Source organism: Miniopterus schreibersii (genome assembly GCF_964146895.1).
Source record: "Miniopterus schreibersii genome assembly, chromosome: 6".
Taxonomy (NCBI): Eukaryota; Metazoa; Chordata; class Mammalia; order Chiroptera; family Miniopteridae; genus Miniopterus; species Miniopterus schreibersii.
This window is the reverse complement of record NC_138107.1, coordinates 86954942-86980506: the sequence shown is the minus strand read 5'-3', so window position 1 is coordinate 86980506 and position 25565 is coordinate 86954942. Positions and strand designations below refer to the sequence as shown.

General features: G+C 37.3%; 1 protein-coding gene across 6 annotated transcripts in view; it reads right to left on the bottom strand.

Annotated features, from left to right (window-relative positions):
• Nucleotides 1–5375: 5375 nt before the first annotated feature.
• The window catches only part of WTAP (WT1 associated protein), a 25713-nt gene continuing 5523 nt past the window's right edge, over nt 5376–25565 (bottom strand). For 3 of the 6 annotated variants that reach the window (XR_013999091.1, XR_013999092.1, XR_013999093.1), the window contains exons 2-9: nt 24055–24092; nt 20808–20863; nt 17864–17922; nt 16680–16807; nt 12877–13055; nt 11267–12658; nt 7867–8021; nt 5376–6613 (exon numbers count right to left, since the gene is read on the bottom strand). Coding sequence is in view for 3 of the 6 variants with exons in the window: in XM_081141270.1 (XP_080997396.1) it covers nt 6030–6613; nt 7867–8021; nt 12877–13055; nt 16680–16807; nt 17864–17922; nt 20808–20863; nt 24055–24092 (1199 nt within the window). In the remaining 3 variants the exon portion in view is untranslated. The remainder of the gene's footprint in view (nt 6614–7866; nt 8022–11266; nt 12659–12876; nt 13056–16679; nt 16808–17863; nt 17923–20807; nt 20864–24054; nt 24093–25565) is intronic. The other 3 variants (XM_081141272.1, XM_081141271.1, XM_081141270.1) reach the window with 1 other exon arrangement.

Here is a 25565-nt window from a genome sequence, read left to right as displayed (position 1 = left end):
GGTCAGGGCACATGCCTGGGTTGTAGGCTCGATCCCCAGTCTGGGGCGTGCAGCAGGCAGCCGATCAATGACTCTGTCTCATCACTGATGTTTCTCTCTCTCTCCCTCTCCTTTCCTCTCTCTGAAATCAATAAAGATATATTTAAAAAAAAAAAAAAAATCTATTAAAATAAGCTGCAAAACTGCCATTCTCCAGAGCAGTTTCTCAGTCCTTTGGGATTTTGCTTCCTGGCAATTGTCAATTTGTCTTAAATAGACCCTTAAAAATTCTCTACAGGTATGGTCGTTTCTTACGTCAACACAAGTATTTGAATAATTAACATTGAACCACCATCAATTGTCAATATTGGCAGGGTACGTTTGAGTAAAGGGTAAACACGTCGGTGGGATAACCAGAGATGGCTGGAATTTCATGATTATTACAGGGACTTGATACATTTCACCTCTTTCCATGAATCCAGTTATGGTGATTGATCTCCAATATCCATTTGTACTCCATAGCCCTGGCCAATGAGCATGTGACCTAATCTTTGCCACCAAAATGGGAAGGTTGTGGAGGGTGGCTCTGGGAAAGGTATTCTCTGTCCTAAGAGATACAAAGAAGATAGACCCTTTTCCCTTTGGACATTGCATCTCTGGCTGCTCCTGTCTCCTTTGGGGGCTTCCTTTGACTGCTCCTCAATATATTCCCTAACGTTCTTACCATGCACTGGCACTGTAATACCAGTCACTCCCATTGCTTCAGTTACCACCCATACACTGACTGCTCTGAATCTCTCTCTAAGCTAGTTGTCTCCTGAGCAAACAGGCCTTCTGCATTAAAATTTCCCATAAGCACATCAAATTCAACACATCTAAACCTAACTCGTTGTATCCACCTTTCAGCCTTTGTTTCTTCTCTATTTAAAATGTTGGTGAGCACTGTAACTATCTTGTTAGTCGACCTAACCTGTAGCACTCCCCCTAGGAAGGCCTCCTGGAGGAAGTGATGTCTATCTCCTGCATTTGGTGCTCCTTCGCATCTTAATTTCTGTTTACCATATGCTCTAATTCCTAGTTCCACCTGTCTCCTCTACTGGACTATGTAAGCCTTGCAAGACAATCTTGTTATATGGCTTTATGCACTGTTCCTGGCACATTACGGGCATTCAATATGAATACTAATATATTCTTTATGCCTAGTGCCTAACACATATGAATGTGAATATATTCTTCTGGATGCAAGGAAAGTTTCCTACCTGGGGGCTCTATCCAGAAGCAACTTTAAGAGCAAAAATTGAGAAGGTAATTGCTTGCTTTTGTTGTGTAGCCACACAGAACCTGTCCTCTGGGAGTCCTCATTACAGTTGCTCAGCAATCATCTATTCAAAACCATGTATGGGCCTGAGGGGGACCAAGAATAACGAATAGGTGAAAGAAGAAATCACTTAAAAATTCCTTTGGGATCTAGGATCACATGCCACCTCAGCTGGTGAGGAGCACGAAGGAGAAGACAGTTAGAGCTGGGCTCCTGAGCCAGTTTCTCCTGAAGGGGCCTTGCAACCCTTCTTGGTGAAGTTTCACAAACAGGGTCACAGGTGTCCAGAACAGATTTTAGCAGAAGGCAGAATTCACCAACCTCCCACGCAACAACTCTTGGTGGTCTGAAGGGCTAGAGCTGGAAGCGTGCTCCTTACAACAGGGGCTCAACTCTCCCACGATGGGTGCTTATCAAAGAACAAAGGTAATGGCGTACCCAGGGTTGTACAAACTGTTCATTATAACCACAGGAATAAATGAACTCTCAAGAAAGAGTCATCTGCTCGGCTGGTACGGCTCAGTGGTTGAGCACCGACCCATGAACCAAAAGGTTCCCATTCAATTTTTTTTAAAAAGTGTCATCAGAGAAGAGCAGTAGGAATGACTGGGTACAGGGGACAAACTGCTATTGAGAAATAAGGAACATCTGAGAGAAAACTGTCAAAGAATGTTTTTTTTTTAATGTTTGATTTTTTTGAGAGGAAGGGAGAGGGATAGAGGGAAACATCTATGAGAGTCATCGATCAGCTGCCTCCTGCATGACCCCTACTGGGGACCGAACCCACAACCCTGGAACGTGCCCTGACCAAGAATCGAACCGGTGACCTCTTGGTTCATGGATAGACGCTCAACCACTCAGCCACCGTGGCTGGGCAAAGAATGGTTTTGAGAATTATTTTTGCAAGTGTCCCAGAAACTAGATTGGTCACTTGCATCAAATACACCTGAGAAGCCAAGAGAACTGACATCTAGGGAGCCCTATGTAACAAGCACTTCTACATTTGTTCTCATGAAAATCTCCCTAGCAGTAAATTGTATCCACTAAACCTTACGTGAAGAGATGGCACCTGGAACACCCTCCAATGCCAGACCTTTGGGAAATGTTCTCATTCCTCTTGTCCTACAAGGACCAAGTTAACCACTGCTGGAACTAACCTCTTACCTTGGCCAGCATCTCGAACTATATACCTGAGCTTTACAATCTGCTTTTTCCATCACTGCATTACCATTTCACATGACTGTTCCCAGCCAGAATGTATCTGGCACAGCAACGAGACTATGAGATGTCACCCTCAGCAGCTCAGGTTAACATTTCTTCACCTCTTTCAAGATGTATTATGACACAGTGGCAAGTCTGGCCTCTTGTTATCAGACGTGGTACCAGCTTCGAGGTGTTGTCCAGGGAGCTTTAAAGACAACACCCCAGAGGGCAGCTCCAACACTTACCAACCCTTTGGTAGCTACTTGAACCTTTAAAGCCCATTTCCTATTCTGTAAATGGGGATATCAAGTGCCTATCTCATGGGGTAACGACGTAGATCATAACGCATACAAAATACCTGTCAGTTTCCAGCACGTATGTACTCCATAGATGTCAAAAAGTGCTAAGGCATTTTTTACTACCTTCAACTCTCTGGAATGATGTTAAATAACAAACATTAAAACTTTCTTACTGTATCTTGGACTTTATCCAAGTTGGCTGTCTTAAAAATTAACCTTCTTTGGCAGTACTCATCAAGCTTTCACCGATTCTGGGTTTCTTGGTTTCCAAGAGACAGCTGAAGACTGTTTCGCACTCCCACTTGTCCTGCTCCAAAAGCAACGCACTTTAAACAGAAAAAGTAAACAAGGGCAATTAGCTTTTCTTTTTTACATCAAAGGTATCACAATCCATTTAATTAAAGATACTATGGAAATTAATCAAACAATATTGACCAAGGGAGATTGTGGGGAGCCGGCTGGCTGCCCCTCATGAATAGTCTCCCTGGTAGGGTGCTGCCCTGGAGTCTCTCCAGGGGCTCGCCGACCCTAGCGCCGCCTTAGAGAGAAATCTCTGGCACGTTGACCCGCAGGGTGGGTCGGTTGAGCTAGCACCTCTACCCCCTGTAGCGTAGTTTAAAGATTGACCATTGCTTTAGGGCAGTAGAAGCTTTGCACAATAGATTTATGGCCTTACCTGGAGACATCCAGTCTCGATAAACAGGTGCGGATATGCGGGAATTTGAATTGTGTAAAGGTCACTGCTGGGGGCATTGTTTCACTGCTTGGGGTATTGTTTGGGTGCACTATAAAAAGCTTGTAATCAATAAACTCGGGGCCTCAGCCTGACTCAGCTTAACTTAGCTCTGCCTTGGTTGTGGCCCTCCCGATCCCATCCTTTTGTCTTTTTCTTTCTTTTCTAATCCTCACCCCCTCAATCAGGTCCCGGCTGGCTCCGGCAGGAGATGGCCTGTCCTCAGGGCTGAACTTCACCTTGAGATGGTAGTAATGGCTAACATTTATGGAGCAGTCACTGTGTACTTGGTACTGTGGTGAGCACTTTTTGTGTATTACCTCATTTAATGCTCTTTACAGGGAAGAAGTGAGCCACAGAGAGATTAAGCTGTTTGCCCAAGCCATGAAGCAGATACGCAGTGAAGCCCGGATTCAAACCCATTAGCTCCAGAGGCCTCTCTTGGCCTGCATTATGATTTACCACCTTTCTTATCAGTCATACCAGCAAATGAAGCATCACTTCCAGAAACGAAGGATGTTGACTCTGCACAACCTTACGTTCTCTCCACCCAAGTTATTCATTAATGCAGATACAAAGACGTGTAAAAACTGGTAATGACACATAATAGTTCTATATTAAATTTAGTCATAAAATTATATTAATAGTTGAACAATTAATGTCCTATTGAATTGCATAACACCTAATGGAAAGCGAGATTTCATTTTAGTTTAACTTGGGGAAATTAAAAGAACATTCACAACAAAAGAGCAAAACCAAAGCCCACAGCACTTGATAAATCAAGGGAATATTATTTAGTATTCTAGTACACACCAATATGTGTATCATTAGCAACTTTATTCAATTTTGTATAGGCTTTTAATTTACCTGGGCACTGCACAAAAGGTTAAGGCAAGAAGTGCAGTACTTTAAACACACCACGTAAGACAACCAAACAAGCAAAAACACAGGAGTTATTTTCAAATAAATTGTACCTCAGATTCAAGTATCATAATTCCACTTCTCAGGTTCCTTTATGATAAGTAGTATTATCTAAAACAAAAAAATATTTTGCTTTCAGCAAATCACACTTCATCTCCATCATACATATAAAAAGCTATAGATTCTATAGCTTCCAGTACCATAGACCTTGATACTTAATGTTTAAAATCACAAAGCATACTTTGAGTCTTGCATCTTAAAAACATTTTCTCCTTCATTCTAACACTCAACACCCTTACTATGTAATATTAGCAGATGTGTTAACAGTATAAATCAGTAGCAATTGGCCAATGTTTTGAAACAAATATCACTGACTACACAGAAACCCTAATTACCTGAAATCATTTCACAAAAACAATGTCTGCTTTACAATTAAAATCTAACAAAGGTCAACTATTTTCTTCTTTTATAGTTCTCTGTAATTTTGAATATTTTACAACATTTATTTTTACAAGTCAGGGGGAAAAACTTTAATTATTGTCCTAAACTCCAAGTTTACTTTGCAAAGCATAAATTTTTACTTTTTTTTTTTTTTTTTTTTAAGAGAACGGGAAAGGGAAAGAAAATGTGAGAAACATCAACAGGCTGCCTCCCACACACAAGACCAGGGATTGAACCTGCAGTCTGGGCACGTGCCCTGACTGGGAATCAACACTCCGGTGCACGGGACGACACTTCAACTGAACCACACCAGCCAGGGCAACAGCATAAATTTTTTAAAAATTAAGTGCACAACCAAAATTGATACATGGACTTAAGTTTCACCTTTGTGGTATGATACTGAAGGACAATGATTAGAAATTAAGCAACTCAATGAAAATAAATAACAAGTGCTAAACACACAAAAAAGCAAAACAACTAATGCAGGAGTTACAATAAAAATCTTTATTTAGGTTTGGTCAGTACAGGGAAGATATACTGGAGTCACAGAGCAATATGCATTAACAGGATACAACAGTCCATAAAAACTGAGTAACTATGCACACAAATTTCTTAAACATTCAGTCACCTAAAGAGAAAATGCACAGATGTATGGTGGAAAAAAACTGTATCTAACACTGAAACTACCATAGGACTCCATCAACAAGTCCAACTTTTAGTGATAAAACTACTGCACTGGGCAAACTTGGCAGTCATACACCCACACCTACTCTAACAAGTCTGAATGGTGCATAAGCATAGTAACAGCATGAGTAAGGATGCCCTACACAGCACAGGTTCTAGAGACACAGATTTATACAGACATCATTGTGTTATACTTGAAGGAAAGATTTCCATTTACAACTTCACATTAACTCATATAAAAATAACCTGACCCTACACAAAATGTCCTTTTAGCAACAAAGTAATTAACTGTTACAATTTTCAAAGTGGCAGAGGTATTGAAGCAAAGGAAAAGAAAAAATAAACCACACCCACCAAAAAAGGCAAATTGTGACAAAAGTATGCGGTAATTTTCTGGGTAGTATCCTCTCCCAAATTAAATGACACTGTATAAAAATTTGCTGGAAAAATATTACAAAACTGAACCCTGTACATTTACACTTGAGTCCAAGCCATTCTGAACGTGGCGGGAACCCGCAGTTCGGTTACCTTTCCCACTCACTGTTTTCTCCTCTTGAGGGTCATGATTGGAGTCTGTGTCATTTGAGTGGTGTGTGAGAGAGTTCTCACTGCCCGTGGGAGAGTCTACACTTTCATACCCCGCACTGAGTTGGTTTACGTAACTACTACCTCCTTTGCCAGTTCTCTCCTCTGAGCTGTTGGAGGCCTTATTACCATTCCCTGGAGAAGAAGGAAAGCCATCTTCAGTTGTCTCCCCCTCCCTGTGACATCCAGACCCAGACGTCCTCGGCCGGGAAGAACTGCCATTGCTTGGTCCGTTGGCCAGCCGACTGCAGTCTTTACCTGGGGCCTCTGCCTGTCCTCCAGGCTCGGAAGACGTAGTCCTGCTGGTACTTGGGGCTGGGGCTTGAGACTGCTGCTGTTGGTACTGAGCCAACTGTTGGCGTGTCTCCTTCAGTTGTTGCTGAAGAACCAGAATGGTACTCTGCATGCCCTCTACTTCTTCGTCAAGTTGAATGATGAAGTCATTCAGTTCTGCGCAAAGGAGAGTCAAACCTACTTTAATATCTCTTATAGCATACTTTAAAATACTTCTTACTGCCTGCCACAAAGCCAGATGGTCAATAAATACGTTAAGTGAACAAATACAATTCTAAACTTGATTTTAAAATTTTGCTTGGAATTTTAAAAGTCATTCAAAAATGAGTTTCTTTTGGGGGGGAAGACAGATGGTTAAAATAACTGTATTAAAGCAACCAAGTTTAAATTAACTCAAACCATCTAGCCATATAAAACTGATGACAGCCCACAGAATCTGCTTCGCGCCTGTCTGACCCATGGGTCGGCACCCTGGTCCTCTTGCTCATCCTCAGCCAGTGAGTGTTTCCAGCTCCACAGCGGGCCAGCCCCTAGAACCATATGGTGTTCAACTCTAACACTCCAGAAAAGCCTAGGCTGTAACCAAGGGCTTATTCCACATCCCAAAAACCCCAAAATCAAAATCCAGAGAAAATAACTCTTGAAAATTTCTAGAATACAAATGTCCATTAAGTTCTAAAAGCCTTCTGGGGAAGGAAAAAAGTCCTCACTACTACACAAAATCTCCAATTTGCTTTGTTTACAAAGAGTAAGAGCTAAAGAATATCACTTTGAAAATGGAGTTGTAAAGATGTATTTGACTACTGATCTTTGTAATTAACTGTCAGATACAGTAATTCATAATTTCATTTTCAGAGTTTAGATATTTTTCTTACCATTAATCTTCCTCATAAAGATGAGAAACAGCTATATTTGCCCCCAAAACGGATGGCAGCTGACAAGTTTGGTCTGTCCTAGAAATTTAACTGTTGTACCTCATTCAGTAAATAGGACCTCATCAGGCACAATCCACGAGGTGCCTTTAGACCACTGGAAATAGCCAGATACTTCCGAGATTTACGAGATAGACTGGTTAAATGAAAATACTCCCTTTTTTAAGCACTGATTATAAATTTATATATCCATGTACTCCCTTGGTAATAATGTAACAGCCTCTCTTTCACCAAATCCCACCCCTGAAAAACAAAAACTTATTATGAAATTACACAATAAACAATCAGAAGAGTGGGAAGAAAACCACTACAATTAAATGGCTTTTATTTACAGACTTAACTAAAACTGTTTTGTTCATAATTCCATAAAACCATTGACCAGGGATTAGCATGTAGAAAACCTAATCTGTAATATTCACGCCTGGCAGGTTTTAAAGCCAGTGCGACGTTAACCGAACTTTTCAAAAATCCCCTTACCATCCTGACTGCTTTTAAGCTCCTCACTATATTTCTTCTGTAAAGCCAACTCTGCTTCAAGTTGTGCAATACGTCCCTGGGACAGCTGCCTTCCAAGCTCTTGATTCTCCTGGATAAGCATTCGACACTTCGCCATTAACTTTTTGCCTGTTTGGCTGCAAAGGAAAGAGCCATCCATCACAAAATGAAGACAAAGCAGTCTACAACCTTCTTTGCTTGCAATTAGTACAGCGATACAGTTAACAGGTACAGAACATAACTATGTCACAGCAGATGCCTCCCTGTAATTACCATCTTCCTCTCTGGAACACATCCATCTTCAGCATTTCAGTATTCTGCCAATATAGCAGTAAAAATAAACCCTACACAAAAAGTACCCAAATGGCCACTTTTTATTGCTATTACATTAATAATTCTGAAATCTATTTTATTCCAAATTATCATTTGAAATAGAAACAGGCCAGTTAATTAACACACCTCAGACATACCAATATTAATAAAACACTACGGTACTTAGCTTTACGGAAAAGTTCTTGAAAAAAATGCAACATCATAAATGTACAATTCTTTAAAATACCTAATATATGAAAACCAGTACCAATATAGGGTGTCCCCCCAAAATGTATATACACACTTTGAATAATGATAAAGACAGTGCTTATTAAAATACATTTCCTTTTCAAAACTGAGCTATCAGTTGTTCAAGTGTGTATACATTTTGGGGGGACACCCTGTATAAATGAGAGTACACTTATTCTCACCAGAACAGCATTTAATAAGGATGCCTCTTAATAGGCAGTTCTAGCAAAAATGTTTATTGCATTAAGGAAGGCTTTTTCAGTAATTGTTTTTAAAGAAGCTTTTAAAAATAAAAGGCTTGAGACTATTTCTATTCACTAATCCTTCACTTAGCCTCTTTATATGATATACTTTTGAGCTGTCTTAAAATATGACATTAAAGTTTTTAAAAATTAAGTATTAAGACGTGTTTAAGATTTTATTTATGTTATAAAAGATTATCCTTAGGACACAAAAGATTTGGGTTACTTATCACAAATAATGCAAATATTTGCCAAATTAGGAGTGCTATATTTTCACAAATTAGTTACCAACTGCTAATATATATATATATAGTTACCAACCAGTGCAACATACTATAGAACCCTACATGCATGTATACAGCAACAGCAAAAAATGCAATCAAAAGCTCTAACAGCAGTCTCTCTTCTTTAGCCTCAGCAATAACAATAGAAATGACTTTTAAATGCACCTGACAAATATATAATTGTGATTGTTACCCTTGAAGTTTAATAGTCTTGTGATGGCATTAAGTTCAGAATGACCATACTGGTTAAAAAGATTGTTTTGCTGACACTTTCTATTTCTTCCTTCTTTTAGTGAGGTTTTCGCTTGCCCAACCTATTATTTCAGAATGCATCTGATTCTATTAAGCCTCAGAACTTTTAAATGGGAGCACTTTATAAATGATTCTCATTCTTTTGACTCAGCGTTGCAAGGTTCTTTTAGTGAGAAGTACCAATTCTAACCTAATTTCCTTACGCAAACCTGTGAAGTACAACCTGGGTTACTACTGCTCAAAGGAGCCTCAGGTGAAAGCCGCCAGTCAGCACCTGGTAAGGGTTTTATTCTCTACGTGGCAACTTTATTAGGTACTGTACTTGTTTGTTGCTACTGTTGCTACAGATAGCTCCCATTTCCCCTTAGCATCCTCAGACCTGCGCATCCACCTTAACAAGAGTTTAGAAATCAAACGAGGAATTAAACAGGCAGCACCATCAAAAGACATTGTTGTGCCTTCCTCCCACAACTTTTTCTTGCTAAGTATGTAATATCAGTGTTTTCCAACTAACCTGAAAAATCTTCTATACAAACTGAATAAAGACTAGGGGGAAAAAACAACCAAAATCAATACATTAATTTGTGACCTGACTTGATCTCATAAAGTAGCAAAAATTCTAATGCAAAAAAATTTCATTTATGAAACCAAATCTTTTTATAAGTGCCCGTTCTCAGATAATCCTATCACTTCTAAAATTGATTACTAAGACAAATCTTAACAAACTGCTGTTCTTTAAACATTCTGTAACTTTATGTCATTTTACTAATATGTCATGTGAAATTTGTGTTGTGTTCATTATATCACAAAAACATGGTTAGAATTTAATTATAAAGTAACTGTCTCTGGAATAATTTTTCTTAACTACAAAAAGAAAATATCCAACCCATTCCTAAAATAAAAAAATCCACAAAGGAAATATAATAGGAATTAATCTCAGAGAAAAAGTTTATGCAAAAGAATGGACACTGTACATTGCTTTATCATCAAGGGAGCGACAATATCTTGGAGAGATGTACACACAATTATCTAAATGGTTAAATGCAAACTGAAAACTGCCAAAATACTGAAACATACCCCACTAAATACTCTAAAACATATGCATTGTCACATGCATAAACTATTTTAACTAGAGTGGACAAAATAATTTAGGGAATCTCAAAATGAAAACAGGAAAAAAACAAACAAAAAAACCCCACAACCCATTCCATTCGAACTATTCCAGACATAGTACTGATTAAGTACTATTTGTTTCAAATTAATGATGTATTTGTAGTGCCTGGAATACCCTGGCTTATAGCTATTTTTTCAGAGAACAAAAATCCATTTATAGGTGATTAAAATACACTAAGACAATGGAAATATTATGTAACCATTAAAAATTAACAACAACAAAAAAAGGTAAAATGTCAAAGAGATAAAGTGAAAAACAAAATCCAAAGCAGCTGATCATCTGTAGCATGTTCACATTTGTTTAAAACCAATATATAAGATGACTGTATATGTACAGGACTTATCTTGATGATACCCAAGAAATTTTAACAGTGCTTATTGCTCCTGGAGAGCACAATGGGCAAGGGCAAGGTCACACCCAGGAGTGACTCTCACTTTCCGTCTTCACCCTTCTTCACGCTGTTTCGATTTTATTCATGAGCATGTATTATCTTAATTTTAAAAATATTTTTTAACAGTAAAAAGAAAAAACCCAGAGACTCCAAAGTGACTGTAACCTAAATGCAAAGAAAAATGCTGGCTATATTAAAGTACATGTTAATAATACATTTTATAAATTATTTCTTGACCTACAAAAAATATTTAGGCCATTTTTACTGTGATCTTAAATGGCATAAAGCATATACAAAAGCCTTAATGCGGGCACAATCATCTAATTTCAAACAGATTTTATTACTTACCCTCCAACCCCCACAAATAATGAGAATTTCAGAAGCGGATTTCTTGCTGTAAAGTCACACAAACCACTTCCTCAACCCACCCTCTGCCCCACAATCAGTTCCCTAAAGCATAAACATACATGATACTTACAATTGATTTGAATGATTAAGAGAGAACTTAAGTCACCCTTGTTAAAACTGCACTTAAACGTTGGGACAATCTGGAACATTTATCTTCACTCATCTTAGACTCCATTATCACCAAGAGAAAATTCGAATTGGTGACTTACAGAATGATCTGAAGAAAAAAAATTCACCTCCAGGACTGGATGGAAGCATGAAGAAAATGCCTCATTTATCTAAATGATCAAATGAATTTACTACAAATGATTCACAAAATGTCTCACTTAGGCCAGTCCACAGTTCCAACACATTATTTCCCCAATCTTCTGGCAGGCACCCTGTGAAGCTGTCCCACATTAATTTCTACTTCAATATCCTGGGACAAGGCGTCAAAAAGTAACAAGTCTCAAGTTTCCTTGTCTTTTATGATACCAGCTGGAAAACAGAGGCATAGCCTTTTCCTTTCCTTTGAAGAGCACAGCAACAATTTTCCCAAAATCAATCTGCTCTCCACAGCCCCCCAAAATCAAAATGTTAAAAGTACAACAAAATCATCATATAGTATTCCTTGAACTTAAAAAAAACCCAACTATTTCAAGGCACATTTAATTTAATATCAAGAGTGTGATACAAAAGGCCCAAAATACAATGAAGGAACACATTCCCCCATTAACACCAATGACAATGCTCTTTCAACTTGTGCCTGTTGAATGAAATGGGGATTTAATAAATTTCACTACTAAAAAAATAACGCAGTGAGTCTCATCACAGCCAATATCCTTATACAATCTAGTTGTGAAATGAATGTTTATAATGCTTCAAACAGTTTAAACCTGAAGTTTGATACCACACCTTCATGTTTGTACAGTCCTCAGTAAGATTATCTACAGTATTAGCAACCATTCAAAGAACAAACCATTGATTAAAACCACATTGATTTAAGGCTCAATCAGGTAATAGAGCCCCAAATTAAATGGTTAAATATATCAACTACTTGTATTGATATCTACTATTTGATTCTCTTATAACTATGAAGTTGTTTCTTAGCAAATAACCCCTTAAATGCAAAATTCACCTCATTTGAGTTTTAACCAAGAAGTTCAACAACAATCATGAAGTCCACAGTCTTATTGGCAAAACTGATATACAGTGTCTCTAAGTCACTATGCTCAAGGGTAAGAGCGATGCATATTCCATTTTTACATTTTACTGGAATTTTACATGTTCAATTCATGATTTTAAATCTCTAGGTTTTCATTCCTCCAGACTGTCTGAAGACACAGTGTGCCACAGACTTAAGACTTCTGTTTCTCCCTCAATTTTCTTCAAACAGAAACATTTCTCAAGTGTCTACATGTTCTAGAAGGGGAATTTTTCGGAGGTGGCCACTTCTTCGGAATAGTCCGACGCCATCAGGCCTCTGAAGCAAGGGGAGGGGGAAGAGAAAAAAGCTGAAACACAAGGTTCATCTGGTAAGTTTTACATTAACCAATACAAGCTGGATAGTATAAGAATGTGGCTTTTTTGGCTCAAAAAGTCTGAGTCTTGGAGTGGAAACGAGTACTTGGCTGTCCCACCACAGCTTTCTCGCAGTGGGACTGTCAGGGAAGTCTTGACTGGGGAGTATGATTTGTTTACCTATCAGGCGTAAACTTCCAGGCACTCAGTTCATTTTGGGCTTGTTCCAGTTTGTCTTTAGTCTGTTCCAGTTCACCTTTCATTTTTAGGAAAAACAAGTTGATCGCGGGGTCTACCATTGTTGATCTCAGTTGGGCGACACTGGGCTGCTGGACTTGCTTGAGGTACTGGATTTGAGTCTGTGCAAAGCAAAAGAAACAATTACTACCAAATCAAAGGAAACATACATAAGCAGGTGGGGTAAAATCCCTTTCATTCACTGGATTTACCAACTTGTTCATTAAAACTCTCCCTCTTTGATCTTAAAATCCTCTAGAAAAAGTAAAAATTAAAAACTCTTTAAGGTTATCCATGTAGGAATTAGGCTATTTGATTGCATTTCCCTATTTGGAATCTTTAAATAAAGAGGCTACACATTTTACTTTGCAACCAAAACAGTACCAAAAAAAAAAAGAAAAAAGTCTGTTTTATTTATTAAAAATACTAGCACAGACTGGAAAAAAACCAAGTTTAAAATATTAATTCTATAACACTAGAGTGCTTTACTCATTCAAATTTGTGCCTATGGAAGTTATTTTATATACAATGCAAATCCCTTAAAAATACACCAGGTATAAGGTTGTAATTTAAAATACACATTTGCATCTCTATATTTCAAAATATGCAGTATTTTTATATTTAAGTGAGTTGGCATTATTTTATAAACAGCACCTTATAAATAGCTTTATAAATAGCACCTTAAGACAAAATAAATCATGTTTATTTTTTTCCCCTTCAGAATAGATTTAAATCACAGAATTATAAAGTTGGAAAGTGACTGACCTAGTCTAAACTGCTTATTTTTGATAAATTACAGAAACCAATTGTCCACAAATACAGTTGGTTCAGTGCCAGAACTGGGACTAGAATTCTAGTTCTCAAGCCTCCTGACTCCCAGTCTAGGGCTTTTCCCACCACACCAGGCCTTCTCTACTTACATATGAAACCTTCCATTTCGACTTCAGTTTTTATTTACTAGCACATTAAAAATACCTTTCTAAAATATGAAATATAGTTTATTAGCATTCAATGCATCACTTTCTTCACACCCAAAGAAGATATGGTTCAAGATCCTGCTCCGCACTAAAGCTTAAATAAGATTTAGGTTAACATTTCATAAGTAGTTAGTTTCTATCATAAATTTAATAAAAGCTAAAAATATACTGAATTGATTTGGAATATAATTACTATTTCACTGAGCAAACAGCTGATTTTTACTTAGCTAAGGGAGATTTTTTTCAAACAAAAAAATACAACTGCTTATTCAGTGTAAGGCCAGTTGCTAAGACATTTAACAGGAATAAAGCATGCCATATAGTATGTACCACATACTACTATCACTAAAGAAAACCCTGCCTCTCTAACACTGACATAGTCACTATTTGGATTTATGGAGTGAACTGCTCTTGTCTGCCACATTAACCTGGCCCTTTCCCTGTGTTTTTGTTCCTGCTACCCTTTCTGTAAAACTTCACTCTGTATTCTAACTGAAAGAACACAGTTGTGAGTTCTTCAACAGGCCTGTGAAGGGACTGTAAAAAAATGTGGCTGGAAAAGGTTAGGTTCTAGTTGAGATAATCTTAAAATCTAGGCTGAGAAGACAAAAGAGTGATGGGGCATCAAGAAAAGCTTTGATCGGGCATGATGCTATCAACACTGCCAGTGTATACAGGACAGCTGAAGAATCGTAGACCTCAGTAGCACATATTGTCTAAAGGAAGTGGTGAGAAGTCCCTGAACTAGGAGAGCAAGAGGAGGACTCAAGAAGAGAGAGTTCCAGACACACTGGTGTCATGAGGAATTACCACTGGACCATCCATTCCCACTCCATCTACCAGGTGTTAGCATCTGGAGGTAAGATTCATCCTCTGCATATGTAAGCATCTTGCACAATGCCATGCAAACAGGGAGATCTAAAACTACTGAATAGGGGAATGGTAGAATCTAGAACCCTAAGTACCAGAAAAAGGAGGAAGGAATTAAATGGTTCTGAGACTGAGCACAAGAGAGAAAAAATTTTAGTTGGGAGGGATGAGGTGGGTGTTACATAAAAAAGAAAACAACAATATTCAAACTATTGGTGAGACTTCTCGGAACCAACAGCCAAAAGTGAGGATGGTTAATAGTTGAAAATACAGAAAGTGAAGGCCTACGAATACTGAGAAAAAGAGAAATTTATTAAATTTGCATTAGTTAGTGACATTAGAGGTGGGAAAAAAATCAGTGGCAGTGAAGATAGAAACAAAAGGAAAAAAGTGATGAGAAAGTAGAGACAATGACCAAGGCTACTGTTTTCTTAAGCAAAGTGACAGGTGAAGAGTCATTTTGAAAAAATGAAGGAAGAGGGACAAGAGACTTTTGTGAAGATGTGGACAATCTCTGCATAGGAAGTAAAAGGATGAGAGAACAGGAATAGGACTGTGCCCCATACATTAGTCCCTAGTGACCAGAATACTGCCATACGCATTAGATTTTAATAAATATATATCAAACGAATGAAGATTACAACAAAATGATTCAAGAAAAGTTCAGATTTTAAAATGAGAAAAAACAGTGATAGAGCTTCCTCTATTTAGTATAACTTACATATACTAACACTGAATTTAAAAAATGGCTACCCCTAGCCAGTTTTCCTCAGTGGTTAGAGCATCGGCCTACGGACTGAAGGGTCCCAGGTTCGACTCCAGCCAAGCGCATGTACCTCAGTTGCAGGCCCGGGGATGTGTCTCTTTCACATCAATGTTTCTCTCTCTCCCCCCACCCCAATCCTCTCTGAAAAGCAATGGAAAAAAATATCCTCGGGTGAGGAGTTCAAAAAAAGAAAAAAGTACATAAAATTGAATCTAAATGCAACCAGAGCTAAATCATCAAATATATCACTACAATTTAGATCTATGTAGACATGAAAAAGGGTACAAATAAAAGCTACAATAATTATACTAAGAAAAATAGTTTTAGGCACTGAGGGATAAAGAGCACAGAGAAGAAACTAATCAGATGGTTTATTTAGTGTCCTCCTTATACCCTCAGATATCAAGTTACTAAAAAAATATTTGAATCAATATACTAATTCTCATAAATCACGAACCTTTCAGGGAATAACTTTAAACTTCTGACTTCTTGGCCACACAAAACATATATATATGTATTTTAATCCTCAATAAAGGACATGTCTTTATTGATTTTAGAGAGAAGAAGGAAGGGAGGGAAGGAGGGAAGGGGGGGAGAGGGGAGGGGGGAGGGGGGAGGGGGGAAGAGAGGAGAGGGAGAGAAATATCGAACGGTTGCCTCCCATACACACCCCACTGGGGACTGAACCTGAAACACAGGCATATGCCCTTGGCAGGAATTGAACACGGGATCCTTCAGTCCGAGGGTCGACGGTCTGAGTCAAACTGGCTAGGACTATTTATTGATTTTCAGAGAGAAAAACATCAACCCGTCGTTCCACCTATTTATGCATTCATTGGTTGATTGTTGTATGTGCCCTGACTGGGGATCAAGCCTGCAGCTTTGGTTATCGGGATGACACTCTAACCAATTGAGTTACCTGGCCAGGGCACAAAAACCTATTTTAAATCCAATCATGACAGGCTATCAACCAAAAATTTACATTTAGCTATTTATAGCTCAAAGCATACCGACCTAACAAAACTTGAATTTATATTATTAAGTATATATAATTAGCTGAGTACTAATTAGCACATGAAATGTGGGCTAAAATACAATTCCTCAAAAAGAGTTAAAAGATCTGAAATACTTACAGTACACTCTTGCATCTCTTGCTCCTTGGTTGCTAGTCTCATTACAAGGATGTTTTCCCTTCGTGCAGACTCTTGCTGTTGTTGCTTTAGTTTTTCCTCCGACTCCCTTAAGCCAGTTACATCATTAGCTGATGATTAAAAAAATTTTTTTTCAAAACATTATGAAATACAATTCAAAATCAAACTGAACTAATGAAATAAAAGTTATGACTGCCCTTGTCAAGGATAATAAAAACCAGGGTAAAAAATCATTAAGTCTTTAGTTTCTATCTTAACTACTTTTAGAACAGGAAAGTTGTTCCCAAGCACAAGTGCTCTTTCAGGAGAAAATCACGGTGTGATAGTGGTCCAAAGCCACCTAAAACTAGATGGAGTTATGATACAGTCTAATCTGTTCCAATGGAACACAGGAAACTTTATTATTTGCATTTGTTTATATTAAACAGTATTCCAGAGTCCTGGCTAGTATTGATTTTAACCTATTCAAAATAATAAACATGTCAATAACTGCATGAACAATTACTACTTTAAGTTTTCATAATGTTCATAAATCTATAGATTATAATATAGTTGTATAATTGAAATTTCAGGATATTAAGCTTTCTGGGCTTAGAAAACAATATTGGTTTTTATACTCACAAATAGTATGTTACTCTCAGTGAAAAGTGACAGACGAAAATGGTATGAAATTATAAACTTTGTTGGTATTTTTAGCAGATTTTGGAAAATCTGTAAAAATATAGCCACGTCCTAGTTTTACAATTTAAATAATAATTAAGTCACAATTTAAATAAATTTATTACTGGTTGTTTCTATATACCTTCTAGACTAATAATTCATGCTTTAATTCAAATTCCTCTGTGGAAGGGGTTAGGGACAGACCTAGGAAAGTTTCAAATAGTTGTTAAGTTTCTCTATCCATGCTCTCTCAGAACCTTGCATATAATTCCGCTAAAACAGTCATAGTGTTATATGATCACTGCATGTCAGTCTTCCCCAATGACTGGAAACTCCCCAAGAAGAGAGATCATGTCTCATTCATCTATTTCCTAGCACTCAATATAGTGCTCAGACATAGTTCTTTAATGTTTGAATAAAAATTGCATTTGCTTAGCAAAATCAATTATCCTGCATGTCTATAACAGTCTAAAAGGAGTCTTTAGGAAGCTATAACTCAAACTTACAGTTCAGATCTGTGTACTTGCCCTCCAAAGCTTGCACATATGCTTCATACTGTTTCCATCTAGTACAAAAAGAAATTCATGTTAGTTGTTAAACTGAAGTAGCTTTATTAAAAACTAGAAAAATCACATCCATAAACTTATAAATTTAACACTGAGATTTCTGCAGCATGATTTTTTTTTTTTAAATATATCTTTATTGATTTCAGAGAGAGGGAGGGAGAGAGAGAGAGAAACATCAATGATGAGAGAGTCATCACTGATCGGCTGCCTCCTGCATGCCCCAGCCTGGGGATTGAGCCTGAAACCCTGGCATGTGCCCTGACCGAGAATCGAACTGCTATCTACTGGATCCTATGTCGATGCTCAACTGCTGAGCCGCGCTCAGCTGGGTCTGCTGCATGATTTTTAAGGTCTCTTCCATTTTGAGATAAGTATAAATCTAGTTTAACCAATAACAAACTAGTCACTTCATTATTCCTTCTCAACTTAATGGAGGTTTTGTAAAAGGAATCACAGAGAAAAGTGTCCTCTCCTGAGAACATACCACGTGTGCTTCTCTGGGTCAGATCACACACCATACAGGATTTTGTATAACTGATGTTCAGCCAATGCCTGGATAATGGAAGCTGAGTAAAAAGCCTACTACTACTTTCAGGTATGCTGTCCACCTCAAACAAAAGGAATATAAAAATATGCTTAATTGTAAGGGACTGCAGGTTGTCTTGGCTCTTTTGTGAATATAACATGTCACTCTCTCAAAATAATATTTATTTCTGCCTGTAAAAAAGGGGAGAGAACATACTATTTTTCAAGACTATTTTTAAAGCTGTATCTAAATGGCAGAAACAACTTGCATAAATGCCATATACAGAGTATGAGACCTTTCTTCCTCATTATATTCCTCTACCCACAGAACATAAGCTATATGAGCTGTTCTTGCAATTACTGCATACAAACAACAGAGCTTTTCCCAGTCATAGGTTTAAGCAACTGCTTATGCAAGAGTAATCTGCCCTGAATGTCACTATCTTGCTTACCGAATAGCTATGTTTTCAAGCTACTCTTCCATTACAGCTAATCAAAATTTAATTTTAGAAAATCTTTTTAATATCTTAAAAACTTTGACAGGTCTTCTGTAAGATTTATTATTACAATGTAATGGCCAAAAAATACTTCATAATACCAAGCTAATTTACCTTCCATATAAAGACTGTTACTCAGCCAAAAGTTATGGCCCAGGCAACCTAGGACACTAACAGAGTGCATTCACTGTTTGGGGATGAATAAAGGTCTCTTGTGGAGGCTATGTAAGAACTACTTGTTTTAGAGAACTAGAAAAATATAAAAGCTCAAAAAGAACATCTTTATCAAGAAGACAAAAGGCACAGACTAGTTAAGTAGCAGTTGATTTAAAATCACCGAGAATTAATGAGGAAAAAACTCACCTAAAAGTCATAAATGAGAGAATTCCCTAAAGAAAGATGTTAAACTGACATCAAGAATATACACTACACATGATTTTAAAACCTTAAAGGTAACATTAAAAAGTGTTACTATGATTTTTATTAAGATTATAGTACTAATCTCACACACACAATTAAACCAAGAAAAAAGACTGCACATACCAAGCAGAGGAATTACCTAAGAAAGGATAAAAGGCCACGTCAGAGGCACGAAGCAGGTGAACGGTGCATCGTAAGCCAGCGCCTGCCTCAGCACGTGAGGACAAGTGTTTCAGAAAGCAAGGACTCGAATTTACGTGGAGGAAACAAGCATGCAATGGAAAGCCTGTCCTACGCATGCGATTACAGAAAAGGAAGAGAAAGGGGCGTCCACAACAGAGTACGTAGAACAAGGGTGACTCTAGGAAACAACAGGAGGAGCCATCTGTCTGTCTTACAAAACACGTCTTCTCTCCCCTACCTCCAGCCTGTTAGATTTACTTAGTTCTTCAAGTAAAACTTCTTTGAAATTTCTAGAGAAAAAAGTTCAATGACCCTGAAAAAATTCATTTTATTTTTACCTAAAGATGTCATGTAAAAAAACTTACCAACCATGGTATAAAATGCAGAAAAAATGTGATCACCTTTTCTGATTTTTTTAAACCTCACCTGAGGATATTTTTTCCATTGCTTTTCGGGGGGCAGGGGGGGACAGGACACATATCCATGTGCAAGAGACACCTCGATTGGTTGCCTCCCGCACGTGCCCCGACCAAGCCTGCATGGAACCGGGGACCCTTTAGTCTGCGGGCCAGCGCTCTAACCACTGCGCAAACCAGCTAGGGCCCTCTTCTGATTTCTTGCACTTAATAAATACCGTAATGCTGCATCTGACAATCCAGGACATTTATAAAACCACCACAGAAAATCAGAGCTGGAAGTAACTGTTAAAAGTAATTTAATCCAACTCCTTCAACTCCCAGATGAGAAAATGAAGGATATAAAGAGCTACACGAGCTGACCAAGGTCAGTTATGAGAAAGAGTGACTTGCCTCCTCGGTAAATAATGTATTTCTTCCGTAACTAAAAACATATCCTTTAGTACTGACTTTCTCATATATTAAACAGAAAAGGAAGAAATAACTACATTAAACCAAGCCTACATATATTTTAAACTGAAAGCAGAATCTTTACTCACATCAAGTTATACTCATGAAGCATAAATGCTTTTCAAGGTAAAATTCTGAATATCTTCCCTTTGCAAGAAAAAAATTCAGGATACCTATTTGTCTAGAAGTTAGATCTTTAAAGTTATATGCTTTTCTCAATGTTTATACAATAAAGAAATAGGCCATAAAAACACATTCCAAAAATACATTAAGTGATTTTAAGATGTATCACATTAAAAAATAAAATATCTGATATAAAAACAAAAACTTTATAGAATCACAATGTAATGTTCTACAGAAATATTTTTATATTTTGATAAAAGAACATTTTACCTTAAAATTAACTCATCTCGTGCCATAACTTTGAAGTCTGTCTCACTCAGTCGAACCTATAAAGAGAATTACAATATGAACTGAGTGCTCTTGCTAAAAATTTTAAGTATTAAATACCACTAGCACTAAGCTCTTCATATTTTATGAAGACAGGATCATAACTTCTAATCCCTCAATTGCTGGTTTTTACTAGGATTCCCTTTATTTACTGAAGACACACAAAGCCCCTTCCAAAAGGAGCCCTGTACTGAGACATATGGAACATCTCCAGAGTCTGAGACTCAAATGGCTCAGTACATACTGTAATTTTTAAAAACACAAGCTCTTACTTTATTGGAAAGAAGTTTTAAAAAGGTGAACTATTTATCTTTAAAATGTGCATCATTAAGCAAATGCAAATTAAAACCCCAATGAGCTATCATTATACACCTAGTAAAATGGCTAAATAAAAGACTGTGCTAACAACCCCAAACAGGAGATGAAGACGCAGAACCTCAACCTTCATACGCTGCTGATGAGAACGTAAAATGGCACAGCTGCTCCGAAAAAGTTTGGTGGTTCCTTTCAAAACTAAAAATGGGTATGCTAGACAACCCAGCATTTGCACTCTTAAGCACGTATCCAAGAAATGAAAATTTATTTTCACACAGAAACTTGCACATGAATGTACAGCTTTATTTGTAACAGCCAAAACTTGGCAACTACCCAAACTGCAACAGGTGAATAGTTAAACTATGATACATCCACATCATAGGATACTAAAAAGAAACACACTACTGATATGTGCAACTTGGATAAACCTTATGGAAAACTATACTGAGTGAAAAAATCAATCTCAAAAGGATACATATACTGCATGGTTTCATTTATATAACATTTGTAGAGTAGCATAATTATAGAAAAGGAAAACTGTTTGCCAGGTGTTAGGGAAGGAGAGGAAGGGAATGGATATGGCTATAAGGAAATGACACAAGGGAGGCTTGTGGTAGTGATTCAGTCAACTAATTTGGTTGTGGTGGGGGTTATACTAAGTTATGCAAGATAAAACTACACAGACACTCTCTCTCTCTCTCTGCATATAGAACCTGTGAAATCTGAACAAGCCGTGTCAAGTTCCTGGTTTTGACAATGTTATGCAAGGTGCCTGATAGTTATACATGACATTAACACTGAAGGAGGTTGGAGGAAGAGTACAAAGAACCTCCCAGTATATTTCTTTGCAACTTTCTGTGAATCAATAATTATTTCAAAATAAAGTTTTAAAAAATGGGCATAATAGTCTAGTTAGCTGAAATTGCTTTGTAAATTGAGGGACATTTAACTGTTTTCTCTATAATGAAGATTATAAAGGTGAGGCACCTCTCCTACTCTAGTATAAAATTATGGCTATATTAGTTTCCCTTATAACGTACTTATCTCAATTGTTCACTTAAATATTCACGAATTAGTAAGCACACACCCTGCTTCCCCAATTGAATTATAAATTCCTCTTAGAAACAGCATTACTGCTTCTTTTTTTTACTAAAACAAGTATGATTTAACAATTTGGGACACATTTGACTTTGGGCTTGTGCTCTGTACTAAGGCAAGCTAACAGCTAGAATCTGAAGCACCACCTCTTTTTTCCCTTTTTACTGAATGTATTGAGGTCACACTGATTAACAAAATCATACAGGTTTCAGGTACACAATTCCACAACACATCTGTACACCACACTGTGTGTTCACCATGCCAAGTCAAGTCTCCATCCATCACCATTTATCACCCCTATGCCCTCCCCCTTCTCTACCCCCGCTGAGCAATCACTACACTGTCTGAGTTTTTTTCGCTCAATCCCTCCACCCCACCAAACCATCCCCAACAGCTGTCACCTTGCTCACTATCTGTGAGTCTGTCTCTATTTTGCTTGTTAATTCATTTTGTTCATTAGATTCCACATGAGTGAAATCTTATGGTACTTGTCTTTCTCTGCTGGCCTATTTCACTTAGCATAATGTTCTCCAGGTCCATCCATGCAGTCACAAAAGGTAAGATTTCCTTCTTCTTTATGACCAAGTAGTATTCCATTGTGTAAACATACCACAGCTTTTTTAGACACTCATCTACTGACTGACACTTGGGCTGCTTCCAAATCTTGGCTATTGTAAATAATGCTGCAGTGAGCACAGGGGTGCATATATTCTTTCGAATTAGTGGTTCCGGTTTCTTCAGGTAAATTCCCAGAGGTGGAATCACTGGGCCACAAGGCAGTTACATTTTAAATTTTTTTAGGCAACTCCATACTGCTTTCCTCAGGGACTACACCATTCTGCATTCCCACCAACAGTGCATGAGGGTGCCCTTTTCCGGCCAACACTTGTTTGATGACAGGCATTCTGGCAGATGTGAGGTGGTATTTCATTGTGGTTTTAATTTGCATCCCTCTAATTATTAGTGACATTGAACATCTTTTTCTTATGTCTATTGGCCATCTATATGTTGTCTTTGAAGAAGTATCTATTCAGATCTTTTGCCCATTTCTTAACTGTATATATATATATTTTTTTTGGTATTGAGTTTTATAAATTCTTTATAAATTTTAGATATTAACCTCTTATCAGGTATATCGGCGAATATGTTCTCCCATTCAGTGGGTTAGCTTTTCATTTTGTTGACAGTTTCCTTTGCTGTGCAAAACCTCTTAGTTTGATTTAAGTCCCATTTGTTTATTTTTTGTTTCCCTTGCCCAAGGAGATGTATCAGAAAAAAATATTGCTATGAGAAATGACTAAGATTTTACTGCCTATGTTACTTCTTGTATCTGTGTGTGTGTAATAGTGAATAAACTGACAGGGGGAATAAGACGAGAGGAAAAGGTAGAATCTAAGAACTAAGCAGCTGTAACTTCTTTTTTGGAAAAATATAGAAGTGATTTTAACATTATAATCAAAGGAATTTAAATTAGGAAAAAAGAAAATATGTAACTTATAGGAACCTGTGAAATAATCTCCTTTTCTGACATTATTTGTATAATGTTCATATAATAAGGGCTAAGAGCAGAGCATGGGGACAACGTTACAAGAGTTTTCCAAAATCTGAAAATGTTCTAAAAATACACTGCATACAAGAGACACCGTCTAGTATATTATACACCACCATGCTATTACTGTCACAGGGAAAGCAGTGAGCAATAAACAAACAATCCAGACAGACCCTTCAGCTCTATTATCCAAAAACAAACAACAAAAAACTGCTGGAAAAAACACACCTTTTTGGGAAGAGGTTCCTCGTTGGTCATCTTGAATCCTAGAAAAAAAGATAGAGAGATGAGGTTCTATTTCCTTTTTTTCCACTGAAAGTAGAAACAAAAAATACTGGCCTTTTCGAACCAATTTATTAGTGAACTCAATTATGACCAAATCATTAAGGGTTCTTTTTAAGTAAATCTTTTCTTTTATAAGTTTTAGATGTACAGAACAGTTGCAAAGATATTACAACAGGACTCCTGTATACTCCACACCCAGTTTCTCCTTTGTTAACATCTTACATTAGCATTACAATTACATTACACTACTATTGTTATTATGTTATTTTAAAATACTCTTTTGTAAAAAAGTTGATCACTCTTTTTAAGTTGCCATAAAGGATTGAGAGATAATTTTTCAGTGCATTCTTACAACTGCCCTATGAAAAACAAATCCTGCAGAAGGGACAGCTTTGTGTTGAAGTCAGATATTGACCTCAGGCAGTATCCCAGGCATCTTGCTGAACTGATTTAGAGGGTAGTACCAGTTGCTAGGCCTTTCCTCCTACAGCATTATGGTGTTACAGTTAAAGTAAAATTCATCTATCACTGTCACAATTCACTACTGTACAATGCTTACATATAACATATAGGTATTAATGAAAACTTTCCTACACTATTTAATTTCATGTCACAGTAATTTGTATCTCAAAATTAGTTCCTTTATATAAGTTTATACAAAATCCACTTAATCTTGCTGCAAAAGATAGGTAAACGAAAGAACTATTCTCATTAACTTTATTTGCTTACTGAAAACACTTCTGTTACTTCCTAATATTCAAATTTAACAAGGAGACAAGCTAATTTAAATTTATTTCTAAGTATCATTTCCAATAGCATAGTCATGAATGTTCCCTTACACACTTTCTTTATACTTTATCTTACTTACCCAAACTCACTACAAATTCCAAATTACTAAAAATTTAACTAAATAGAAACAAAGTCATGGAGATGTAATGTACAGCATGGTGACTATAGTTAATACTGTACTGCATATTGAAAGTTGCTAAGTTAAGTAAGTCTTTTTTAAAAAAATGTTTTTATTGATTTCAGAGAGGGGAAAGGAGAGGAAGAGAAAGATAGAAACAGCAACGTGAGAAGCATGAATGGGCTGCCTCCTGCATGCCCCCTACTGGGGATAGAGCCTGAAACCCGGGCATGTGCTCAGACAGGGAATGCAACCTGTGACCTCCTGGTGCATGGAACGATGATGCTCAACCAACTGAGCCATACTAGCCTGGAAAGAAAGTAAATCTTAAAAGCCTTCATCACACATACAGTTTTTCTTTGTATGGTGGTGCATGGTAAACTAGACTTAATGTGATTACCTCGCAATGTATACATATATAGAATTGTTACGTTGTGCACTTGAAACTAACGTTATTTGTCATTGTCAATTATACCTCAATTTAAAAAATGTAACCAGCCCAGCCGAGTGTGGGTCAGCAGTTGAGCATCGACCTAGGATCCAGGAG